This window comes from Cygnus olor, chromosome 15, assembly GCF_009769625.2.
Source record: "Cygnus olor isolate bCygOlo1 chromosome 15, bCygOlo1.pri.v2, whole genome shotgun sequence".
Taxonomy (NCBI): domain Eukaryota; kingdom Metazoa; phylum Chordata; class Aves; order Anseriformes; family Anatidae; genus Cygnus; species Cygnus olor.
The window spans coordinates 61212-86700 of NC_049183.1; the positions used below are offsets into that span (position 1 = coordinate 61212).

The window sequence follows — 25489 nt, forward strand, 5'->3', positions numbered from 1 at the left end:
GCTTCATAGAGTCCTGTTGCTGTGAAATTCTGTACTGTTAAAGGATGATATACCAATAAATAGTGGATGTTTAGGCTTAGTGTTTGTTTAATTATTTTTTAAATTTACTTTTAGTGGTTAAAATGGTGCACATTTTTTACTAAGGTTTTTCCAAAGTTTTTAAGACAAGGAACCTGCAATATCTGAGGCTTTGCTTAACTTTCAAATTAAGGTTAGAGTTCTGAATTGGAGAACTTTGTTTTTAGAGGCTTCCTAGTAACCTAACCGAGTTTGGATATTGTATGAAACCATAGCAATAACAGATTTGAGATGCACAAACAGCAGTATCGTCCTGTGTTACAGCAAAACAGCAAGACACAGCAGTCATAGGTAGCAGCAGCAGCAGTTCTTTTCAAAGAGGGGGATGCAGAGGGAGAATTTTCGGTGAGGTTTCCTGAAGGTGGTGGAATTTCATTTTCAGAACTTACCAAGACAAGATACGGAGCAGCTGGTAGCCCTACTCTGGGGCAAGGGCTCATTAGGTGACATCCAAAAGGGCCATTCTCACCTGATTCAGTCAGAGTCGAGCTGCTTTTTGTGTAAGAAGTCACTTTGAGTTACAATGCAGTGCAATGAGGGATATCATTTGACGTGGGTTGTAATTCAGGCCTGCCTTGTGCTCAGTTGAATCAGGATAACTGAGCCACGTTTATACACAATCCTGGAAATAAAAGTAACGAATGGACATTTAAGCTAATTTATCTGCATGTTGTGGAAGTGATAAAAGTTATATTGGCTTAACTTCAAGATATTTAGTTATCTGACATAGGGAATAGAGTCAAAAGCTAACATGCAGCATATAACAGATGTTAAACCTTTCATACAAGGTGTTTTATTAATTTTCATATGGATTTAAATTAATGAATACAGCTGATGTGGTTTGATCTCTTTGAAAAGTGACTCCAATGTGTAACTCATAGCCAATACACCGTGGATAAAATGCCACGATTACAAGCAGATAAGCAGCTAAATTTTCACTTAAATTCTGCTCTGAAGAAACTTGCTTGGTTAATAATGTACTTAATTTGTATGTGTGAGTGGGAGTTTGAGGAGAGTGTAATGTCAGTAAATCAAATGAGAGCTGGGTAAATTATTCTTCTAAAAGCTAAGAACAAAGAAAAAAATCTTGCATAACAGTAAGTTAATGTCTTCATTTAATGTGAAAGCACCAATTGGTAACTATGGAAAATAATGAAAAATATGTACTTAACCATCATAATTGTTCTACTGAAGTACATATCAAGCAGTACTGGTCATATTGCTTACTTTCAAATTGATGCTTTCAGCAACAAGATTTTTACCCCTTTCTGTAGTGTAGACCATTGTTTTTGTCATCTTTAATTTTTTTTAAATGTCACTTGATATATTCTGATTGTGGTCATTGAAACGTGGATTGCATGTTAATGGCCTTTAAATGTACACCCCAACACATAAGGTTTTTATATTGTGCAGACCTAAAGTTTGAAGTTTAAGGCTGAGTATTGGCAGCAGTGGTGTTTCTGAAGAAAAATAACTATAACTAAACAATTTAACAATAGTGAGACATTTCTCTGGCTTTATGTGTCCTCGTGAATTTTCCTTATTGTGTATTGCTTATGTTTCCAAGAATCCATGGATGAACTTTTTTGAAGTCCATAGTGATTTTAATGAAGTTTTAATGATTTGATAGAGTTCTGTGAGCTATGAAAAGCCTGTACCAGTAATCCATGCTTCTGTATTTTCTCACTGCCAACTAAGTACTACATGAATGATAGAAAGGAAATAAATAATAAATTAGGACTTATATTCCAGTCTGTAGGTTATTTTACAATGAGTGGCTAGTATGAAGTACAATTAATTTGAAAATTTTCATGGCAACAACCCTTCCTTGTTAGAGAGATTAAAGATTAACAAATCCTTATATGGCTCTTTGATGGTATCAAGTCCTGAATTAATATCAAAGTTGATTATTAAACCTAAGGAAAATTGTGGAGTGTTTCAGAAAATTAAAAGTTGTCTGTATGTTATGTGTTAATTCAGCATTCCCTAATAAAAGCTAATGAAAAAAGAAATTTCACTGACAAACTGTCTGTGTCATGTGCTAGAAGGTAGTGCACGGGAGCTTCTGGACATCAGTGCTGAAAGTTAGCATTGTAGGTCTTCTGTAAAACTGGCAGAGAAACTGTCCTGCTTCTCAGAACCAAATGACTGTTAAATTGCATGTAAATACGTTGCTTAACTGCATTTTTGCAAACCTGTGCTCTATGTGGAAAAATTTTAGATAATTTATCATTTTAAAGTAGAATTTTGTGTGCAGAGGAATTGACCAGAAGCCAGCAGTAACATGTCTACATGATTTTTTTTTTCTTCATTAGTTTTTATCAACTGTAGCGTGATTGAGACCACTTGCTCTCCCTGTGTCCAGCCGATTTTAACACAATGGATCACCTGGGGACAGCAGATGCCGAGGATGACTCTGGCTCCCTAACCCGGCTTGCTCCTAGCCCTCACAGCGAATTAGTTGCACATGAGTTCAAGGAACTCTCCTTGCAGTCCAGTCAGTACTTACCTCCCCTCAACGAACGGAAGAATGGTGAGTGCAAAAGTGACTGTTCTCCTTTACTCTGGGGTGCTTAAATGTATGCAATGGGAATAACGCAGTTTGTTTGCTTTCTTCAAATAATATTATTGACTGCCTTCACTTGCTTTTCCCAACCCACATTATGTAAAGTGCTACAGTGATTGCTTGCTATAAAATCTGTCCTGATCGGCTTCACCTGTCATGACCTTAAAACTCCAACTGGAGTACTTTGCTGAGGCATATAGAATAGAGAAGTTTATATTTTTAAATATTTTTTAAGCCACAGATAGTATATAAGAGACGTATTAATAGGATATTTTTGAAAGGAGTTGTGTTAATACCAGACAAAAAGGGAAAATTACCAAGAACAGATTTTTCTGCAAAAATAATAAAGAATTGAAGTTTCACATTGTATCCTAGAAAGTTTAATTCACCACATAGTTTAAGATTGAACAATGAAAGAGAAATAAGACTTACATTTCGGGAATCTTTCCAATATCTGTTCTCATTGTTGATGTTGGCATGGCAACTTAGAAAAAAGGCGTTTCCACTGTTGCAGTAGGCATCGGGAAGAATTACGTCTGAATCCAAATGTAGGCTCATTTTTATTGGGAAGAAGGCAGGAACCTTTTTTGTTGTTTGTTTTCTCAGACTAGTATCTTATAATAATGAAGATGTGTTTTGTAATATTTATAGTAAGTATTGGGAACGTCGAACATATGTAAATGCAGTATTTTGTTTATTAAATCAGTTTAGCTACAGTAAGTTATTAATGAATTCAGTTGTAATGGTACAAGCATTAGTTCATAAGAAGGACAGCTATCTGAATATCCCCACTTTAAAGCAGAAAAAATTGGGATATGTGTTAGTGGGCTGCATGTGTATCGAATAGCTAGGGACGGGTCCAAGTCATGGTATTCTCCATTTCAGAAAGACACAGAATGGTGTCTGTGATCAAGATGCCTCTGTTTATGCAAGTCCGTGGTGCTTTGTGTGCGTATCCTCAGTACTCCAAGAAAGACAAATGTAACGAAGGGAAAATATGACGGGAGAGACTTAGGCTTAGCTTAAATAAATGTGGAATGACTGCCACTTTGAATGCTTGAGCTTGTCTTTGACAGTTGTTTCTTTATTTTTGTCCGTGTATGAAGATCCTGAAATACAGAATACTGTGTTAACCAATATATTAATGAAGTATTTTAAACTAAGGGATCTGCAGCTAATTTATTATTTTGACTCTATATCCTTAAGAATTATTTTCTGTAAGAAAACAAATCTGTAACTTGGGAGACATTGCTTTTTGTTGTCTTATTATAGAATCATAGAATATCCCGAGTTGGAAGGGACCCATAAGGATCATCAAGTCCAACTCCTGGCACCACACAGGTCTACCCAAAAGTTTAGACCATGTGACTAAGTGCACAGTCCAATCGCTTCTTAAATTCAGACAGGCTTGGTGCAGTGACTACTTCACTGGGGAGCCTGTTCCAGTGTGCGACCACACTCTTGGTGAAGAACCTCTTCCTGATGTGTAGCCTAAGTCTCCCCTGCCTCAGCTTAACACTGTTCCCGCGGGTCCTATCACTGGTGATAACGGAGAATAGGTCACCTGCCCCTCCACTCCCACTCATGAGGAAGCTGTAGACTGCAATGAGGTCTCCCCTCAGCCTCCTCTTTTCCAGACTGGACAGGCCCAGTGACCTCAGCCGCTCCTCATACGTCTTCCCCTCTAGGCCCTTCACCATCTTTGTAGCCCTCCTCTGGACACTCTCCAACAGTTTAATGTCCTTTTCGTACTGTGGTGCCCAGAACTGCACACGGTACTCGAGGTGAGGCCGCACCAGCACAGAGTAGAGCGGGACAATCACTTCCCTCAACCGACTAGCAATGCCGTGCTTGGTGCACCCCAGGATACGGTTGGCCCTCCTGGCTGCCAGGGCACACTGCTGGCTCATATTCAACTTGCTGTCAACCACAACCCCCAGATCCCTCTCTGCGGGGCTGCTCTCCAGTGTCTCATCGCCCAGTCTGTATGTATAGCCAGGGTTGCCCTGTACCAGGTGCAGGACCCGGCACTTGCTTTTGTTAAACTTCATGTGGTTGGTGATTGCCCAGCTCTCCAATCTGTCCAGATCTCTCTGCAAGGCCTTTCCACCCTCGTCTGAGTCCACAACTCCTCCAAGTTTGGTGTCATCGGCAAATTTGCTCAGAACACCTTCTAGTCCTACATCCAAATCATTTATAAAAACATTGAAGAGGACTGGCCCTAAAATGGAGCCTTGAGGGACCCCACTAGTGACCATCCGCCAGCCTGATGTGGCCCCATTTACCACAACCCTCTGAGCCCTGCCCGTCAGCCAATTGCTCACCCATTGTATGATGTTTGTGTTAAGTTGTATGCTGGACATTTTGTCCAGTAGGTTCCTATGGGAAACCATGTCAAAAGCTTTGCTGAAGTCCAAAAAGATCACATCAGCTGGTTTCCCTTGATCAACTAGATGGTGATCTTATCATAAAAGGAAATCAAATTTGTTAGGCAGGACCTACTCCTCATGAACCCATGTTGGCTGGGACCAATGACTGCCTTGTCCCCCAGGTGCGCTTCAATAACTTAAAGGATCATCTTCTCCATAGTTTTACCAGGCACTGACGTGAGACTGACAGGCCTGTAATTGCTAGGGTCTTCTTTCTTACCCTTCTTGAAAACTGGCACAACATTTGCCAGCTTCCGGTCTACTGGGACCTCTCCAGATTCCCAAGATCGTTGAAAAATAATTGAGAGAGGTCCCGCGATGACGTCTGCCAGCTCTTTAAGCACCCTGGGATGAATCCCATCCAGACACATGGACTTGTATGGATCCAGGTGGAGCAGCAAATCCCACACACGTTCAGGGTCGGTTGGGAGTTTGTCATTCCCACCGTCATGGTCCTCCAGCTCAGGGCACCCTGGGTCCCGAAGTCCGTCATCAGTGACAGAGGCGAAGAAGGCATTAAACGTCTCTGCTTTGCCTATGTCATTGTCTGTGAGGAGACCTTCCCCATCAAGTAGCGGACCTATGTTTTCTTTGGTTCTCCTTTTTCTCTTCACATATCTAAAAAAAAAAAAAAAACTTTTATTGTCTCCCACAGACATGGCCAGCTTCAACTCTAGTTGGGCTTTGGCCACACAAATTTTCTCCCTACAAATACGAACAGCATCCCTATATTCCTTCCTCATCGCCTGACCCTCCTTCCAGCAGCCGTACACTTTCTTTTTTGCCTAAGCTCCAGTAGAAGATCCCTGGTCAGCCAGGCCGGCCTTCTGCCCCGCTTGCCTGACTTCCGATATTTTGGAATCGCCTGATCTTCTGCTTTTAGGAGGCAGTGCTTAAAGACTGACCAGCACTGATGGACGCCAATGCCTTCAAAAGCAGTTTCCCAGGGGATCTTGCTGACTAGTTCCCTGAGCAGCCGGAAGTCTGCTTTCCCCATATCCAGGGCTGAAGTTTTGTTGACAGTTTTCCTTCTGTCACCATAAATTCTAAACTCAACCAGTTCATGGTCACTATGACTGAGACGGCCGCCAATTGCCACGTCTCCCACAAGACCCTCTCTGTTCTCCAGCAACAGATCTAGGAGGGCACCTTTTCTAGTTGGCTCCCTTAGCACCTGCATCAAGAAGTTATCATCTAGGTGCTTTATGAACCTCCTGGACTTGGTTGTGTCAGCCATGTTGTGATCCCAGTTTTGATGTCTGGCAAGTTGAAATCCTCCATAAGGACAAGGGGAGTCGATCTTGAGGCATCTCTTAGTTCTGCAAAGAATAATTCATCAGCGTTGTTGTCCTGGCCAGGTGGTCTGTAATAGACTCCCACAACAACATCCCCTTTATTTGTTCGTCCCTTAATCCTTACCCAGAGGCTCTCAACTTTGCCATCGCCAACTTGAAGTTCCACACAGTCCAGCCCATGCTTCAAATACATCGCCACCTCACCTACCCTGCCTGTCCCTCCTGAAGAGCCTGTAACCATCTATTGCAACACACCAGCCACAGGACTCATCCCACCAGGTTTCACTTATGCCGATGATGTCGTAGCTGTGGGACTGGGCCAAGACTTCCAGCTCATCCATTTTATTCCTCATACTGCGTGCGTTTGTGTAGAAGCACTTCAAATGTGCCTCCCTATGCGCAGCACCTTGTGTAGTCGACCAAAGGACCTCACTAGTACACAGTCCCTCTGATTCTAGCGCACCATCTCTTAGCTCATCACCAGCGTGCCTGGTTTTATCCCCTTCCCCCTTCGACTCAAGTTTAAAGCCCTATCTAGTTTAAAGCCCTTATTATTTGATGTCCAACTGATAACCTGTTTTTCTGTACCAAAAGCTCACAAGATAGCTCACAACCTTTTACCATTTTGTCAAGGAAGCACCACAAATACATATTTAAAGAAAGCTATTCCATAATGAGACTAAACATGCCAACACTTAACTCATAAACCTCATGAAGAAGAGAATGCAGTGGGTTTATGCATTTCCTGTGTGTAATTATACCCCTGGGAAATTTGTTTAGTTTTTTAAATTGCCTGTAAAATTGAAATGGATGACTCAGGTGTGTATGTTGACTCTGAAGTCAAACCTTGCATTTTCTGAAGGCTAGTAATACAAGATTCCACTAAATTTAAAAGCAAAAACGCCTTCTAAGATCGTTAGCTTCTAAATTTCTTTAATGAGCAACCTTGCTACGAGTGTGTTAATTATATATTTACCCTGTTCACTTAATTTCATTCTTCTGTTACTTTTCTGCTTTTAGGAATACAAATAAATTGTCAAACAAGCAGTAAAACGAGGTGTGCAGCATCAAATCCTAAACGTAACCATGTTTGTTGTTGAGTATTTAATTTTTAGTTCTTCCATATCAGACAGTTGTTTCTTTTCTCTCTTTCATGAATTAGTGAAATAATTTATAGGTAGGTTTTGCGTTGTCTTCAAATACAAGCTGCTAATTGTTTATTTTCCCAAGAAATGGCAGCAGCAAGAGATTCTAATGCTTGGCTTGTGGAAATAAGAGCAGAGATTTTCATAAATAAAGTGTAGGGGGGGGAGGATGAAGATTTTGAGAAGCTGCCTTTCATTCCTCTGTGCCAGTTGACTTAAGAACAGTTAGCCATCATTATTTATCACAATTCTTCTTATTACTTAGGATCCTTTTGGGCATTTGTCTGGAGTAAGTATCAGGCCACCCACAAAGATTTTAATGTCCTCTCTGACAAAGTTTAATTGTAGAAAGTTCACGTAATGGGCCATGGTCTCACATCATCTAGGTCTTTTTAGAAGACTAAGTCATCTGCTTCAGAGTTGTTTTCAAGACAGTTGTAAGCATAAGGTTATTGATTTTTAAAAAAGAAAAAGCTCAAGAAATAGAACTGCAGAAGAGACAGAATTCATAGTGTTGGAGCATGTTTTTTGGAGGAATACAGTCTGGTAGACACAATAAACAAGTGTTTGATGGGCACCAGTGCAATTTCCTATCCTTTTCAGTTGTATGGGTCTTTCTAATACTGTTTAAGCATCCTGCCACAGAGAATACTCTTTCAGTAAATTCTGAAGTGTACTTAGAGGAGCATCCCAGTACTTTCCCTGTCCTTATGGGGAAGAGCTGACTATATCTGACTTTATACTGATAGATATTTCTTCCAGAAACACAATTTTGTGTTCAGATTATTTTCTTAAAAGAACAGTCAGAGTTGTGGGCACTGTGATCCTCCAGAGCACCCAAACTGTTGCTCACCTGTAATTTCAAATTTAGTCGTTTTGGTTCACAGGAGAATCCAGACTAAAATTTGGTAGAAATGGTGAAAGTCAAGAGAAAAATCATAGAAGTAAAATGTGAATTTGATGTATTCATACTAAAAGTAGCTTCAATACTTACTATCTGTTTGGACAAGAAGAAAATCCAAAATTGGATTTCTTCTGGAGTATTTTAACATGTCAGTATTTTATAAAGTCTGTAAATATATGAGACTTCAGTACACAAAAACACAACGGCATTCAATAGAAAAATATGGAATATATAAGTTTTTTGTTGTTGTTGAATAATTTTATGCAGGAAGCATTATAATTACTGTGAGCTTCGGTAGTCATCCTTTAAACTTTGTTTACTTGAGGGAGACTTTTGGCAGTAGTCCAGTAGAAGGCTGAATTATTCTAGTATTGTTCTGCATAGTGTTAAGCTGACTTTCCCAAGTCAGTACAGAAACTGCATTTCAGGCTTTGTCATTGACACTACAGGTGTGTGAGGTTTATGGTTTGGTTTGGTTTTACATGGAGGCAATTACAGCAGGGTAACAGAAACATGCAATGAAATTGCAGGCACATGCCTGGTGAGTTTGAGATGATACTACTTCATTCTTTTTTTACAGTTTACTTCCCTTCCCCTGCCCAGTCTGTCTCCAGCAATCAGTCATAGAGCAAAACTAGCATTATGGTTCAGGTGAGCATAGCTCAATATTTTTTGGTTCAAAATCTCATGGTGCAGATTAACCTCCACTGGAAGTGTTGTCCTTTGAGTTGACAAAGAAACATTTACGTGCTCTGCCAGCTCTGTTGAAGAGGTTGTAACTTCCAGTAGAGGACCAATGACAAGCAGTTGGAGGGAAAGAGAATCTTAAGCTTCTCCAGCCATTTACTAAATGCAGGAGTTTACTCCCTGAATAAAGACAAAAGGGTAAATTCTTCAGGGACTGTGAGGGAGAGAAAAGAGCAGCAAAATATTCTTGTCCTGTCAAATGTAATTCATTCCATTACAAAAAGACTCTGAAAGAGAAATATTAACTCATTAACGTTTCATATTCTAATTGTAAGGCAAGTAATAGGAGTTTTCAAGTTGATTTGCTAGATAAAAGTTTTATTGCAGGGCTGAAATACTTTAACGGAGTCATCACTAAAGCCAACATTTAATTTTGGGGGATTAGAACAATAAACTGTTTATAAAACATTGTATGTGTTGATCTGTAATAACAACTCAGTGTATGTGTTTGTGTGTAATAACAAAGAATCACCTTTCTAGGATGTTACATGGTGGTCTTCTAGACTGTCACAATTTTAAAGTTTCCCTTTTAATTTGACCAACTTTTTTCAGGGTGACAGCTGTGGGGAATACTGAATTGCTGATTAAATTTGAGTTTCTCATTAGTCTGCATCTATTTCTGGATAATTAGTCAATACACACAACACATTGATTGTGTAAACTTGTACTCAGTTGATTGCAGTGAATTATCATGCCTGTTTTCTGGAAGCCAGTTCTTGTTCAACTTGTTAGAAAGCAGCAAAAGTTATCTTTTCAGTGCTTCTGATTTTCATCCCTGGTGATTGGACACTGAAGATATACCTGTAATTCTGGCAGTCTTAACAGCAGCCACTGGCATATAGTCCATGGCTGTGGCGTAGCAGTTGGACTGCTCACGTAAATGGAGATTGGGAAGCAGAGTGCCGTAGTCTTAAGAGGCTCCTGGTTTGCATTCCTGCCTGCAGGATACTTGACTGTGTACAGTTCACCTGTGCTTGAAGCTGGAAGGACTCATCTGTGTCAGGCTGCTATGTCCTTAGGAAGGCCAGCAGCTGGGGGAGGAGAAAAGTGACACAGATGAGGCTCTTTGGGAGCGAGAGGAAGAAAAATGATGACTAGGTGTTGTGTAGCTGGACTGCAGTGGAGGAAGAATGACAAAAGTGGCAGGCAGCATGGCACAGCTGAAGTACTAGTCAGAACAATGTGCTGCCCACGTACTGTACCGCACTTTCACAAGCTTCTGTCTGAGAGCCAGGAGGTGGCAAGGGAGGGAAGAACAGGTTGTCTGCTGCTGACAGCAGGAGGGTGGATGGGGATGGTGCTGCATGCAGCCTTTCAAACTGCTGTTCCAGAGCCAAAGGGTGGGAAGGGATCGCACATGCAGATGCCATCAAAGAAAAGCAGTACTGCCAGAGCAAAGCCTTCTGCATGCTGAATTAGTACTTTCCCAGCACTGGTGAGCATGCCATTTGGGCTGGGAGAGGTAGGTGTGAAGGTCTTACTGTCAGGAGCTGTGCAATCAGAGTTGTTTGAAGGTTACCAGCAGAGTCAAAAGTTTCTAGCTTCTGCCTTCAATAGCAAACTCTCTTGGCTTTCCAGTGGCTTCCTAACCTATCCCATTGTGCCAGAATTGCCTTCATGTGACAATGGCTACTGGTTTCTGAAAGAGAGACAGTAAATTACTTCTGTGCAGTTATTATCTGCAGATGAGTGCTCGGTTATGTTCTTGTGAAATGGGTAATTGGTTGGATCCTATACAGGCCATTGACTGTCCTTTACCACTTTATCCGCCCACTTCAGCTCTTGGTCTTGGCTGTAAAACAGATTGTGTGTGTGCACATGCTCTGTCCTTTGCATTGTGTGGCAAAAGAGATCTGCCCCGTGTTGCTCGTGGGTGTCTGCTTCTCGGAGTAGCTACATACAAGGTTGCATTCGGTTCTGTGTCGAATCGTCCAGTTTGTGCTGGAGGAGGGTAGAAGAAATTGTGATGTGTCTACCGTGGCTGTCTGCTAGATCTTGTGCATTAATCTTTAATGGCCAGCAGCTAATGTTTTACAGGAGAATTGAGCTAATTGAGAAGAGATAAGAATGTTGGATGGTTTGTCAGGAAAAAAACCTTGAGGGACATCGAACATCTTTATGTAAAAGGCAAGACTGGAAAAATCCCTATTAAAAGAAATTAGTCTTATGAAATTAGTGCCTTAGGCTGCATAAGAACAAGAGCATTCAGGAACCAAGACCTTAAGGTATTGAGTCAGATGAGAATGACAGCTTCCTATAGACCACTATAGCTCCTATAGGAATTGGGGGAACCGTAGTGAATTACTGTGAAGATAAAAATAAAAAATCCAAGTGGTGTGTATTGCATAGTCCTAAAAGATCCGTGGAGCCAGCTCCGATACAGACAGTTCTCAAAATAACTAAATGAAATCTATATTGCACTTAACCTAATGATATTGTTCAGATAAACTTGATGCACCAGGGGAAATTTTCTGGCATCTAAAAGAGTTGTGGGCATCTCTTATCTTTCACTCCCTCATTAAGTAGCACTGGTATCATACGTTCTTGGCATAGCTTTACGGCTTCTGAACAAATTCTTAATCCTCTCTGCACTTAATAGATTTTAACCTGCAAATTTGATGCTAGGGAATCAGGTCAAATTTGGGATATTCTCCTTGTGTTCATCTACGTCAGTTTTTCCCCCTTTAAGTTCTCTGATTAGGCATGTTTTTTTCTCTCCTAATGGTACAGAGTAGGCTACTGTGCATAGAAGTTACTTTCTGGAGACAGTTTGGAGAGACAAGAGCAGAGAAAAATGGATAGTGGGAACAACAAATGGAAAACTTAGTTCTGATTAAAGTAATAGAGTGGCACAGAAAATAATTGGAAATGTCACCTTAAATTTAAAGTTCCACAGTCACTAAGCTGTAAGCAATGAGATCTGGAAAACAGCATACAGATGTGATTAACGGCAAAGCCCTCCTGCAAAGAAAGTCAACAACAACAACAACAACAAAATGAAGTGTATTGTAAAAAGACAAACCTAGATAAAGAAGTATACAATTTATGAAAGTACACTCTAGAGGTGTATATATGTAATACCGTAGGTTGTGTGTGCATACGTGTATACTTCTGTATATAGTATGTACCATATAGATGTATAGAGTAAGTTATAAATGAAGAATGGTTGCCCAGGGAGGTTGTAGGATCCGTGAAAACCCGAGTGGGCACAGATCTGAGCAACCTGTTTCAGCTGACCCTGCTAGAACAGGGAGGTTGGATTCGATGATCTCAAGATCTCGGCTGTTCTGTGATTTCTCTCTCCTTTAAGTTTTAATAGTCCACGGAACATCCAGTACAAATATTCTACTAAAGAATCCGTTGTAAGAACACACGATGTTTTAATTAGTATATGTTCGTATGTTTGTTTGTTTTTTTTAAGGCATGGTGTCAGCAAAAAGAACAAATGACTTCGTGAGGATTCTTTTGCCTCCCCCCTCCCCCCATAAAATTTGAATGTTGTCTCATCTGTTATAAGATGAGAGAGCAAAATGAGTAGGTACTGATTTCCCAGTAAGTCTGTCTTTGTCATTGGTACTGCCAATTCCCACAATCCTAGCATTCCCAGGGCATCAGTCAGTGTCTACAAGGAACAATTTTCAAATATTAAAGCATGTGAAAAGACATACAGGCCAAAACTCAGAGCTCTCTAGGGACTGTGACCTCTTAAATGGAATATATTCTGACATTTTCACAGGCTACATGAAAGAATTCCAGCAGGGTCATTCCATTTGGTAAACTTCTAAACAAACATTCTGTCATTTTAGCTTGATTTATAGATTTTTATTTTAATTGTCTGCTTATTGTGAAGAGATTAAGATGGGAGACATGACCTGTGACTGACTCAATTTAAGGCATCTGGTATATATGAAAAAAATCCTGTTAGAGGGCTTGGCATTTGACTGATTACAGGAGATATGGAAAGTATGCTTTCTTTTAAAGAGATCTGTTGATCAAACTGACTTATTCTGACTTTTTTTTCCCTGAAAAAATTCCTTGTGGATAACTACATGCATAGCTAGAAATGAATGTTAATTTTAAATTCCACTGTATAATTATTTTAAATTGCTAGAACTAAATCCTAGCTGCCTATGTTATCATTGAAATGTTAGCTTGTGATACAGCCACTACAAGATGGTAAGGTGGTGCAAACAAACTGGTACGTGATGTGCAGAATTTATTATATGAGCCCTTAGCAAATCATAGATGGCATGGTGGGTGACCGAATACTGGCCTTAAAAAGTTATGTTACGTATAATATACTTTTATATAGGTATATAAATTTATATGCTGTTAAATGTGTATATGTGCAGTTAAAACTGCATATAAATAGTATTTATCTAAAAATAGTTTTTGTGTGTTTTTTACATATATACTTTTATATATGTATTTATCTAGATGCATATACATGGGTGCAAAATGGTGGGGAATCTTTCATTTAGACAGTGAACATTGACAACGTTAATTTTTTTTTGTCCACTTCAAAATCTCATGGTAGTGAAACAGCTTAAATGCCTACTTCTCTTATTTATTTATTTATTTGTCTAGAGTTTAAATTCATCTGTATCGGGTTTTCCATGTGAATGCAGAGCAATGAATTCCATACGATGTGACGACTTGGAATGTACTTTTAAAGCAGTTGTTGCTTAGTTATTTGTTTAACGAGGTTAAAGTTGCACACTGCTAGTGCTTGGCTCACCAGGCCACTGATGCATAAAAAGGTACCAGGGCTATGCCGAGTGGCAGGCAGGCAGGCACTGTGGGGAGCCTGGTGTAGCTGCATTGTTTCCTCCTGTACCTTGTGATTTTGGAGAACCTCAAGCAGGCAATTCCTCTTTCTAAATAGTGCTTTTTCTATAGGCTGAAGGTTGGCAGAGCACTTGAAAGTCTGTCTTGCAGGAGGATGGGAAGAAACAGTACCACTTTGCTTAGATTAAAAGCAAACAAGCGTGTATGAAAACACTATGCAATACATTGTTATTAAATTAGATGTTGCTTGGTTTTGGTTTAACTGACAGAGACGTTCCATTCTGAAGCCTTTATTGTTCATTTCACCCACTTATATGCAATATATACAACTTAAATTGAAATTAAAAGGAGAGGTACTTCTACCCTCTGAATATAACGCAAATTCCAAGAGGTGTATTCTATATCAAAACAAAAAGCACCTCATGTATCTTTTACTTCAGCTTCCATTTTTGATCCACTGATGTTATTTGTACCCCAGTTTAAACCTGCAATTGATAGATACAATACACATGGCTTACGATTCTCTTTTAGCTGTAAGAGATGGTTGTGTTTTGGTGTTTGATAGAAACTGGTGTTTTAGCCACAGTTTTGATTCTAGCTTGTTATGTTTTTTGTATGATCCTCAGCGTGATCCAGCTATTTGTACTGCTGAAAATATTTCTTTGGAAACAGGTACGTGTTTAGATCAGAGAGGTTATACACCCAACGTTTACTTTGGAAATGAGTAGTTCTCTTTCAGATATTACAGAACATTCTGTATTTAAGTACAGTCAGCAGCAGAAGGATGAGGTGAAAATTTAGCTATTTGAAAAAGGGTTTTGGCTATTGAAATGTCAGTACAGAAGAAAATCTGTGTTAGTACTCATTTAGCTTGAAGCTACCTTACTGCTGTTACTGAAATCTGAGGATGGTCATTTGAAATGACACTTAGAAACAGTTGATAGTTTCACAAAAAGTGGAGGTCCCCAATCTTACCTTCTTTTCCACTCCTTATTTGTTCAGTGCATTTCTTTTATTGGCTCCTGTGTACATCCAGTTACAGGATTAGCCAATGCAACTGCTTAATGGCATAATTTCCTAGCAAGAAAATGAATGTGTTTTTGGTTTTGTTTTTTGGCAGGCCAACTATTTGAATTGGGTTACTGTGAGATTAGACCAGAGCCAGTACAAAGGAGGCGAGATGATTGTGTGGTTAGAGCTGGGGGTGGAACACGGACAGAGAGCAGGGAGAAGGAGAAATGGAGAGAAGTTGGAAACATCTCCTTTGGCAGTGGCAAAGGTGTAATTTGGCTTTAGAATGAAACTACAATTTTGCATTATTCTTAAATGCTGGGTTGCCACTTGCATATAGAACACAATAAATATTGCAAGTAGTAGTCACTTTAGGAGATGACAGTGTAATGAAGAAATTTTAAAAAATAAAAAATAAATTCCATCTGCAATGATTTAAAAATCAAAATGGGAAATGGAGTATCATAGAGCACTAACAGTTTGTGGTATGTCCATCCTGCAGACGAGCGGTAGGTTGTTTTTGGGACATAATCCACTGGTCCTATATGAGTCTTTAGCTCTTTTGTACTCAAGAAGTTGGATATTGTCCTAAGTTATAATACAATAATACAAAATAATAAGGTTGAGATGGACCTGTGGAAATCATCTAATTAGACTCTCTAATGTACATGAACACAAATCAACTTGATGCAAATTAAAACAGTGTTTTTTTACTTAAAATACAGCATGTACAGGGAATAGTAGTAGTTCTCCAAGCAAAACTGCTTCGCTTTTTTTAATGTTATTGCTCATATGAGATTCCCTGAGATACAAAGGTATCATGAAGTGTCTAGTTACCTTTTTCCTTCCAGTCATTCTTTCCCCTTCACTCTTTTCTATTGTTAGCAGATTATTCTTCTTTTGCCACTTTAACGTTTGTTCCCTAGTCTGCTCAAGCTTTCACGGTTTCTATTGTGCTGTATAAAATACAACACATAAGATGTGTATCCACGTAAGGTGTTTTTCAGAAATAATCTGTGTGTCTTTGCACTGTGCTGTACCATGGAGATCCAGCCTGTGAATCTTTTTTATTTTATTTACTCAGATTTCTTATTTACTTAGCCTCAAAGTTTCTCTATCGCTCTGTAAGCCAGGAATTTTCTGCACTAAACCCCTGCCACTTGCAAACACACAAGAAAAAAATGGTCTAGCTTCATCTTGATGTCTGCCCCTGCACTGATCTGTACAACTATAAAAATGACTTGCATCTGTACCTGATCTGGGGTTAGACTATAGCCATAGGAATAGATTTTTTAAATGTATTGCTACTGTGTGAATCTGCAGTCTACTGACATGTCCTCCAAAATGTCTTTCTCTGCAGTTGTGCAGGTTGAGTCTTTCTAATAGAATGAATGGGAAACCTCTATCACCTTCATCACTTCTTAAATGTTCTTTGGTATATAGTAGGACTAAATGACATTTGGCAATTTTAAACAGATATATAGCATTTCATTTGGTAGTTGTGTTATTCAGTGAATATGTAATAAAACAGCCTAATTATGTTTCCTTTTTGTAACTTTTCATTGGTAAGACTCGTAAGTCTGTTTTGTAAGAAACAGGTGATGTTGGAAAATAAACACTGACGTTACAAAGAGATAGTGGGTGAATCCTCCATTCTCTGAACTCTGAAATTTACTAGGATTTCAACAAAAGTATTATTATCAAGTGGCACAGTCCTATATATATATTTATTTTTAATGTGACCAACCTCTTTCAGATAGAACTTTTTTAAATTTGTGGATTCAGTTCATTTGTTCTGCTTATTTTTTTCCTCTGCTGTTTGAGGAGGTTCGTGTCCTATACAAGATAACCCTCCTGAAATCTTTAGCAGCTGTGGTATCGATACTTCTTGCTTAACGGATTCTACCGCAAAGTCTTGAGGTGAGAGGTACTCTCTTAAAATTGCAGAAGACACTTAAATAGTTCTTCAAATGCTGTTCAACTTGGAAAATTCAGTTTAAAAAAAAAAAGATTTAACATTTCTGTCAAACTGTAGATTAGATTATATTGTTTCTTTTCTCAAGAGCAGTGTGACTCACTCCTCTCAGGTAGCATGGTATTACTAAAAATAACAAAACATACTTGTGGTAGAGAAGCAGAAGGACTCCACTTCTGCTTGTGAAGTCTGTACTTTGCCATTGAATAAAATTTTAAATGCTGGAGTAAAGTGCCATTCAATATGAATAAAAATGGCAGGGAAGGGCTTTAAATTAAGACATTTGTTTATCAGCTCAACTGTTTTCCAAGTCAGATTCCAATGGATCTGTGTCCAGCTTTACTTGCAGTAGTAGGGTCTTTCCTTTATTAACCTAATGCAAGAGAGACATTTTTCAAGTACTGGGCTTGGCTGATAGCACTGTGGAATATCCTGCTCTTAAGGAAATCTTTTAGTTTTTGATTGGATGAAAAGTGATTGTCCTTTAATATTTTTTAAAATTCAGTTTGTACTCAACTATTACTGAGGGCTAGCTTTTTTTTTTCCCCAAGGCAAAAAAAAAAAAACAGTACTTATTTGCATTCTAGAAAGAAACCTTTATATTAACTAGACGGTTATATTCACAGCAGCAAAATTGCAACAGATTTAATTTAAATATTACAATTTCATTAAAATGTGTATAAACACAGAAGTGCTGTGAACAATCTTTAAAATATGCCTAATGATTTAAGTCCTAAATGTAGAATTCAAAGAAAATCTGCACACATACTACACTTTTTAACTACTGGACATTAAGATACTTTTGTTTCAATTTTTCTCAGTTTGTAATTTTCAGTATTGGAAAATGACAAACTCGTTGTTAATGCAACACTAAGAAAAGATGCGACTGGCAATCTAGTGTAATAATACAAATTGTGTGGAATGTGAAAGATGGCACTTTAACTCCCATACTTCTGTTGCTTTGAAGAGTAACTATGAATAAAGCCGTTAGCTGTTGAATATTTTCCTTTGAAACCAGTATTTCGTGTGCCTGAGAAAGGCATTTATTTGCCTTTGCCTCATGGTCATCTTACTCACCATGCCATTGCCAGCCATTTGTGAGCAGCTTTCTTGAATCTTTTTCCTGCACTCACTTTTGCATGTAGTATTTTCTTTCGTTTTGCCCACAAAGCAAATTTCCACTAAAATTTTGTATTGAAACCAACTTACATGTTGAGAATCCACTACAAGAATTTGAAAAGAAAAAAGTGACCAAAACCTGAACCCTAATTTTTTTATTTTGCTTGGAATTTATTTTCTGGATATGTGGAGTTTCTCAACAGTAGTTTTGTTTCTTATGCTTAATATTTGGCTGGAGGCAGTGAGGAAGTTCATTTGATTTATGATGAGTTCTGTGGTCATTTTTCTTCTTGTGTTTGAGAAAAATCACTGCAAAAGTAGATGTATGGGAATTGCCTATAATTAGTCTTTAAGCAAACTGTAATTTAAGCTGATAAATTTTAAATACGCAATATGCAAACAACAAATCTTTAGGCTGGGAAAGCTGCCTCAAATCATTTATGCTGCAGGAATTTTTCTTTTGCCTGTAAGCTCACACCTCCTTCCCATCTGCAGATGGGAGCAGTTCTGGCATTCCTCCTCGCAGCAGCAGGAAGACAGTGGAAGAGAGACTTTCAAGTGGTGCTACTTGTTGTGCAGCCCCACCACAAGTGCCTGGGAGTTCACTGTTCAGGCGAAGAACCTTTGCACTCCTTTGTGTTGAATGATGCTAGTCTTGCAGAAAGATCCAAAGAGGCAAAATGATTTTTCTCTAGTCTCCAGTTCTGAGTCAGGAGTATGTTGTTGCATGTAGATCTGTTCAAATCTGATGCCGTTAAGAGTGAAACGTGTTTTCTGAGTGGAGATGGCCTTCATAATTTCATGCTGAAGGATTTAAAATATAAAGTAGGGATATGGAAAGTCTGTATAATGATGTTTTTAGGCCAAAGGGAAGGGAAAATGCATCTGCTGTAGTTAATTTTGACATACTGTGACTATTTAAAATGATGTATAGTTTATTTGCTCTAGGTAAGTGAAATGTGAGTTAGTCTTCTAGTCTTCTGTTCCTGTACGGCTCATGCCAGGTAATTTGGGGGAGATCCCTTTCTCCAAACCTTCCTGATTGACATTGAAATTGATGACTCGTGTGAGATGAATGTAAAATGCTGGAGAGAATGGCAGATCAGAAGCTGTGCAAGGTAATATTCCTAAAACTGCTGGGAACAATAAGAAGTGTAACTGTAATACAGAAAGGAAAATAATAAAATACTTGTTTTTTCAATATGTACAGAAAGGAATAGAATCTCTCTTAGATTGCAAGGAAGCACATGGGAATCATGAATGGCTTTTCCCACTTAGGTCTGCTAGATAAATCTCTGAAACAAAGCCGGGGATAGCAGGGAGGAGGTTCCTCAACGTAATTTTTTCAAATACTATTAGGCAGCTTTGTTTACTGATGAAACTTAATAAGTAATGAATGTGCCAGTCAGGCAAAGATCAAGTATTTCTGCTGCCTGCAACAGCGTGCAGAGAAGCGGGGGAAGGGAGAGAGTCCTCAGCATTAGTTTGTCTTAGGTATCAGCGAATGCTGCTCCTTCAGCAACTGCTGGATTTATTTTTAACTGCTTGACTCATTCTTTGTCAGATGATTGACCATCAAGCTGCGTATTGAAACACGAATGTGCAGAGGAAGCAAACATAAGTAAAGGAAAAGGGGGAGTGGTTGTCTGGGAAGAGAGGTGGGGATTTGGGAGTTGTGCTTCACATGCTCTGTGCCTGGTGTCTGAGGGAGTTACAGCCTCCAAAGCAGACTGAGCGTATTGCAGGTCAACCTCAAAAGTGAAGGATGATGGCTGCTTTCGCCTGTGTGAAGATGCAATTGCTCATTTGTTAGGAGAAAGAAACTGGAAGCAGCGTTTGGGGCAGCAGTGTACTGCTTGGTGACTTATTAGTATTTTTTCCTATGCTGGATGTTGCCATTCTAAAGGATTCTCATCATGATTGATAGCTCCAAGAAGCAGCAACAGGGCTTTTCCGAGATTTTACCTGCAGGAGATGTTAAGCCATTGAAGGAGAAGGAATGCCTGGAGGTGAACAGCCAGAAAAGTCTCAAGGAAGGTTAGTCACTTGCTGCTTGGGGACGGGAAATGCAGAAGTACTGTGCATATTCAGTTCAAGTATTTGCGGTGTCATACTGTATGTCAAGAAGTATTTTTGTTCATCAAATTAGGTATTGTTTACCCTCTAAAAGCTAAATTTAGAAATTACCTGAGACTGTTAAAATAATGATGGTAATAGTTTGATAGAAATTGTATGAAGAAAAATGAGTGATTACTCTCTTCAGAGTAAAATGTAGTGCTAAATTCATGAAGGACTCTGAAATTTTCTGTAAATATTGCACAAAATGCTTCAAAATGGCACTGTTGAAATAAATACAATGAAACAATGATCATAAAATATAACACTACTAAAATAAAACCCCACAAGGCGTTACAGACATGTATTGCTATCTTATTGTCAACACTGCACTGCTTTTCTCAGCTACTGTCTTTTGTAGAATACCCTCCTCCCTCTGACACATTAGATTTGAGCCTGCTTTCCAGATACCTGCTTATCAAATTAATTTATATCTCCTTATATGATTGCTTTTAGATTGTGCATGAAATTGACACAATCTACAAGCATTAGTTTGCAAAATGTCAATAGTTTGAGGATACTTGGAGCTTTATTTAAGGCTGACAAACATACATTTAAAGTATTTGCTAGGCTGTGGCAGTAATACTGCTGAGACATGGAAGTTGTCTCATTCCTTCTAGCTCGAGGTATTCATCTAACTGGCCTGTGTTAAGGGGGAGAGGGAAGAGACCTCTGGAGGTCAGCTGCCAGCCCTGCAGAGGACACTTGGTTAGCTGGTGCATGTTAACATACCAGGCTCTTTGCAGATCAAGACTCAAACTCCAACTTTGTAATGAGCCAAAACCAAGCTGTATTTTGTAGCAGATGAAATCCCTTCACCCCTTTTCCAGCACTCAGCCTTGGCTTTTGCTCCAGATATCATTGGGTTGTCTGGTGATGCAGAGATTTTTTCCTCGTTCTTGTGACAAGACTGCTTTCCTCCCCTACCCCTGCTATGCAGGATGCCTTTCTCAGAATTTCAGTGCTGGGTTTGGTTTTGTTTTTAATTTGGAAATTAATAACAATTAAGATAGTGAAAAGATACCCTGTATTCCTTACGGAATTTAGTAACTGACAGTTTGTTTAAACAGGAAAAAAAACGCGTTACTTAGCTCTTAAGTTAGGGCTGGAGAAACACTGATCAAAAAGATAGAGAATGAGTACAGCACTGATGCATGTAACTGTCTGTGGCTGAGAGCATAACAGTTCTGCTTCCATTACAGCACAAAGGTACTGCCTGAAAGACAGTGATTGAGAGAAAGGGCCAACAGTGGCTTCTTTTTCATGGTGGATGCCTTGTCGACCCCCAAGCAGGTTTACTCAAACCTGCCGCTGCGACCTCTGAAGCTGTGTGGGGCAGCAGGAACAAAGGCAAGGAAGTTTGGAGAGGGACAGAGGAATAAGCATACAATTCTGGAAAAAATTGTAGGAAAAATGCTAACAAATGCAAACTACCAAGAAAAAAGGGGAGAAATAAGTAAAATAAAAAATACTAGCATGATGTATAGTGTAGGTGGGCTAATAAGTAACCACATTAATTTTTGTCTTCAGTCTTTTTTGAGTATGTCAGTTACATAGCAAGTGGCTGAAAGAATGTACAATAATGACGGTCTGTCAGAGTAGGAAAAAATCTACAATTAGGGGACACTCGTACAGTCTAAATTCATGACTGTTCTGGAGTTTATCCAGTGCATAAAAGAATATGTGATTGTTTTCCACAATCACTATTTTTGCTTCATTTTCTCTATTTTAGTACCTATTCGCTGCTTTCACTTTTCATGAGTGAATATTCCTAATTCTTTTATCTTTCCTGAATTTTGCAACCTAATAATTAAAATAATGAACCTGTTTTTGAGAGTATGAATGGACTATAGGATCTCCTTCCAGCCTTTCTTCTTTCTACAGCTAAGCAAAACCAAGCATTTTCTTTATTGTAAAATGAATTATCAAAGGCATAGCAAGTGTGACTGGTTTTAAACAAGAGACGCTAAAGCAGACCTTCACCTTTTCCATTTATAATATACATATGTAGTTCAGGTATTTTACAGGTTTAGAAAAATTCAATTGCAGTTAATTTTAATAAATTATTTAAATAACAGCATAAATAGTTTTAAAACACTTCTCATTTTACAGAATATATTAAATTAGCTCATGGTGGGATTCTTTCTCTTTTTAAATTCAAATTAAGATGTGACTATTTTAGCACCTGAATCATCATCATCCCTTTCTTGTTCTGAAACAACAATACATACGAATACCATCTGTATGGTTAAAATTTAAAAAAAAAAAAAAAAAAAAAAAAATTGGGGGGGGGCTGGGGGTGGAGTCCTGGATGAAATATGTAGAGGTCTATGTAATTCAGAAGGTGGCATAACCGTTGCTTCCTAATGTATTTTGCACAGATTTGATAAATATAAAAATCCTGAGATGATAGTTTGCTTATTTCAGCAATTAGTATTGTTAGGTACAGCCCTTTTTTTGCTTGGTATTTCTTTACAGGGAAGAAGAGTTTTGGTGGAAACACAAATCCGAACACTGACTTCAGCAAATTAATACTAAATGCATTGGAAGGTTACATTACAAAAATGATTTTTTTTTCTTTGCTTATGCTAATGACTTCTCTCTCTCTCTCCCCCTCTCTCTTAAAGTATCTGATAGCATTGGAAGAAATCCTCTTACTTATCCTACTTTCTTGTAAAAAAGATAAAAATAAAAAATCTTACATATTGTCTGTTCTGTGAAAACAGAATTTCTTAATAAGATTTTCTTAATTTCTTAGTAAGATTTCTTATCAAAATTACCTTTTGCATGAGCAAGGAATAAAAAAGACTTCCTCTCTAAGGCTTACTCTACAATGATAGCTAAATAACTGTTTTAGAAATTCCTAAAGCATTGACTTCTAATGTTAAATGAGCAGCCATAATATTTAACAAATTCAGGTGAAAAGCTTTGGATGAAATCAGGACATCTTTGTGCATACTTTTAGGAAGAAAGAGGTAGTGATCAATGATGTGTCTATTAGGAATACCTTTTAGCTACAGATGAGGTTTCTAACTGAGGAGTGAAGTGAACATTGGCAATTTTACCTTGTACCCTAAATTGTTTTGATACAGAGATTGCTGAGCTCATGCAAGAGTGTATGACCATGCAGGAAAATTGTTGAAGAGAGTACAAAATTGATGAAACCAATCAGTATGGTCCTATCTTTCATATATTAATCTGAGCTTCAGAGTTACTAGTTGCCTGCAGGTTACTGTAAGGAAAAAAAAAAATCAGGAAGGATTTTTTTTTCCACCTTAAAGCGTAATTTATTTCCTGTATTTGTATTCCTTTTCCATTTTATGGCCTTAAGGAGGAACTGGAGACTGGTAAGTGCTAGAAACAGGATACAGGGTAGAATGAGTGAAGTACAGGGACTTCTCAGGTGCTTACTGGAAGTGTCTTCATGCTATCTGGTTAATAGATTACCACATTTAGGCAGGAGTGGTTTCTTCCCTTCCTCCCATGCAAACAAATCAATATTGAATGAGAATTGTTTTTTAACAGATTTCCTGCTATTGATGGCATGTTGCATATTGGTGGTACTCTTGACCTCTACTGCGCTCCTGTGGTAGCATGTAATACTTAAGGACTTTGCTGGTATTAAAAAAAAAAATTAAAAAAAAAAAAGCTCTAAGTTTTCTTTTTATTTTTTGAGGTGTTTTATGTCCTCGCTCATCAGTGGCATTCTATCAGATATATTTCTCAAGACACGGATGAGTAAAATGCTGAAAAAATAGTATGCCTGTTGACTTAGTAAAGGAAGCACTATAAATGCAAATATCCTGATCCTGTGAGGCTGTATTGAAATTCTTAACTTTATCTACCGTAAGCAGTCTTTGATGACAATGAGAGAATTGTATGTCTTACAAGTAAATCAATGCTTATTCCACTTTTTTTCTTCAGTATAACACTTGAACAGACAATAAGTATATGGTAGTACTATTATAATAGATACACGCTTAAATACTTTAATAAACCAAGGTCACAATGTATTAGTTTGATTTTGTATGTAATCTATATACAGTTAGAGGATATGAGGGATAACCAGGAATTGTAAGGAAACTTGCTATGGCAATTCCAGTCATGCCAAGATTTCTTAAAACTTTCACAGAATTTAGGCCTAAAACTGCTGCTGCCAAAAGTGGGCATAGTCTCATCTGTCCCTGCCAACCTCTTCCTTATGTTGGTATTAGTGACTATGTAACCCTGAAGCAAGCTGGATCAGTGAGTAGGTATCACTGAAGACTCTTTATTTCTGTAGTCTTAGTTTTCAGCCAGATTGCATTGACCTGAGAGCCTGCACCTTTGCCAGTATTGATGCAAGAGGAACAGCTGTGGTTGGAGAGAGGAAGAGACCATTCATTGTCTTTTCGTCAGCATTCTGGTCTTAGATCACATTAAGATATGAAACCACACTCTGAAACCACTGTCTGTTGTTGCTGTGCTGGAGGGTTTTTTCTTTCCTTTCACAACGCATCCAACAATGCATGTATATACCTCAGCCTTTTTAATGCGACGTTCTTTTTAATGTAGTGACTTCGCTGTCACTGCAAGCAATCTGAGTCATCCACAGAGCAGGCACCCACAGAAATTGGATGTTGTCTACATAGCAGAGTTGACACAATGCCATAGCTTACATCTCAGTTTGCGATCAGGCACTTAAGTGTAAACCCACCTTCTTCATTGTTTTAAATTGACGTGTAATCTTGTGACCTGGATGATCTGCTTGGGTATGTGTTTTGTTTGCTTGCCCTTCTGTGCCTCGGAAGAGCCTGGAAAATGGAGGTAGTACCTTCTCTCAAGAGGGCTTGCCTGGAAATCATCTGTCATCATTTAATGTAATATGCTCCAAACTATCACAGAGCAAGTCTGTACTAGATGTAGAATTTGAACCCAACTTTCATGAGTCCCTTGACAGTACATTTCTTGGCTGACAGCAGTATTGGAGGAAATGTCAAATAAGTTTAAAAAAATAAAATCAGAAGACTGTACTAAGCAGAGGAATATTGCAGATTTAGAATATGTACTTATTGTTAATATACTGAATATATGCAATTTTACAAAGTGCTTGAAATGAAAGCTTCAGTTTATTTAGACTTTCTACCCGAGATGGTAGTGATTTTTTTCATTTTTAAAGAATTGTGAAAATACAGGTTTTGCTTTTTAGATCTATGTACAGATATATATATATATATATATATATATATGTATATATATATATATATGTATATATTCATCCCAGCAGACCTTTCAGTAATTTGTTTGGAGGCTTTTGCGTGTTCTGACTTGTTTCCAA

At 38.4% G+C, this 25489-nt stretch overlaps 1 protein-coding gene across 4 annotated transcripts in view; it reads left to right on the top strand.

The window, feature by feature from the left end:
- The window catches only part of MRTFB (myocardin related transcription factor B), a 90706-nt gene that overhangs the window by 20081 nt on the left and 45136 nt on the right, over positions 1 to 25489 (top strand). For 3 of the 4 annotated variants that reach the window (XM_040575242.1, XM_040575239.1, XM_040575240.1), the window contains exon 3: positions 2394 to 2611. In XM_040575242.1, the coding sequence (XP_040431176.1) occupies positions 2458 to 2611 (154 nt within the window). In that variant the 5' untranslated portion in view covers positions 2394 to 2457. Of the gene's footprint in view, positions 1 to 2393; positions 2612 to 18715; positions 20095 to 25489 lie in introns of those variants that run through there. The other variant, XM_040575241.1, reaches the window with a different exon arrangement.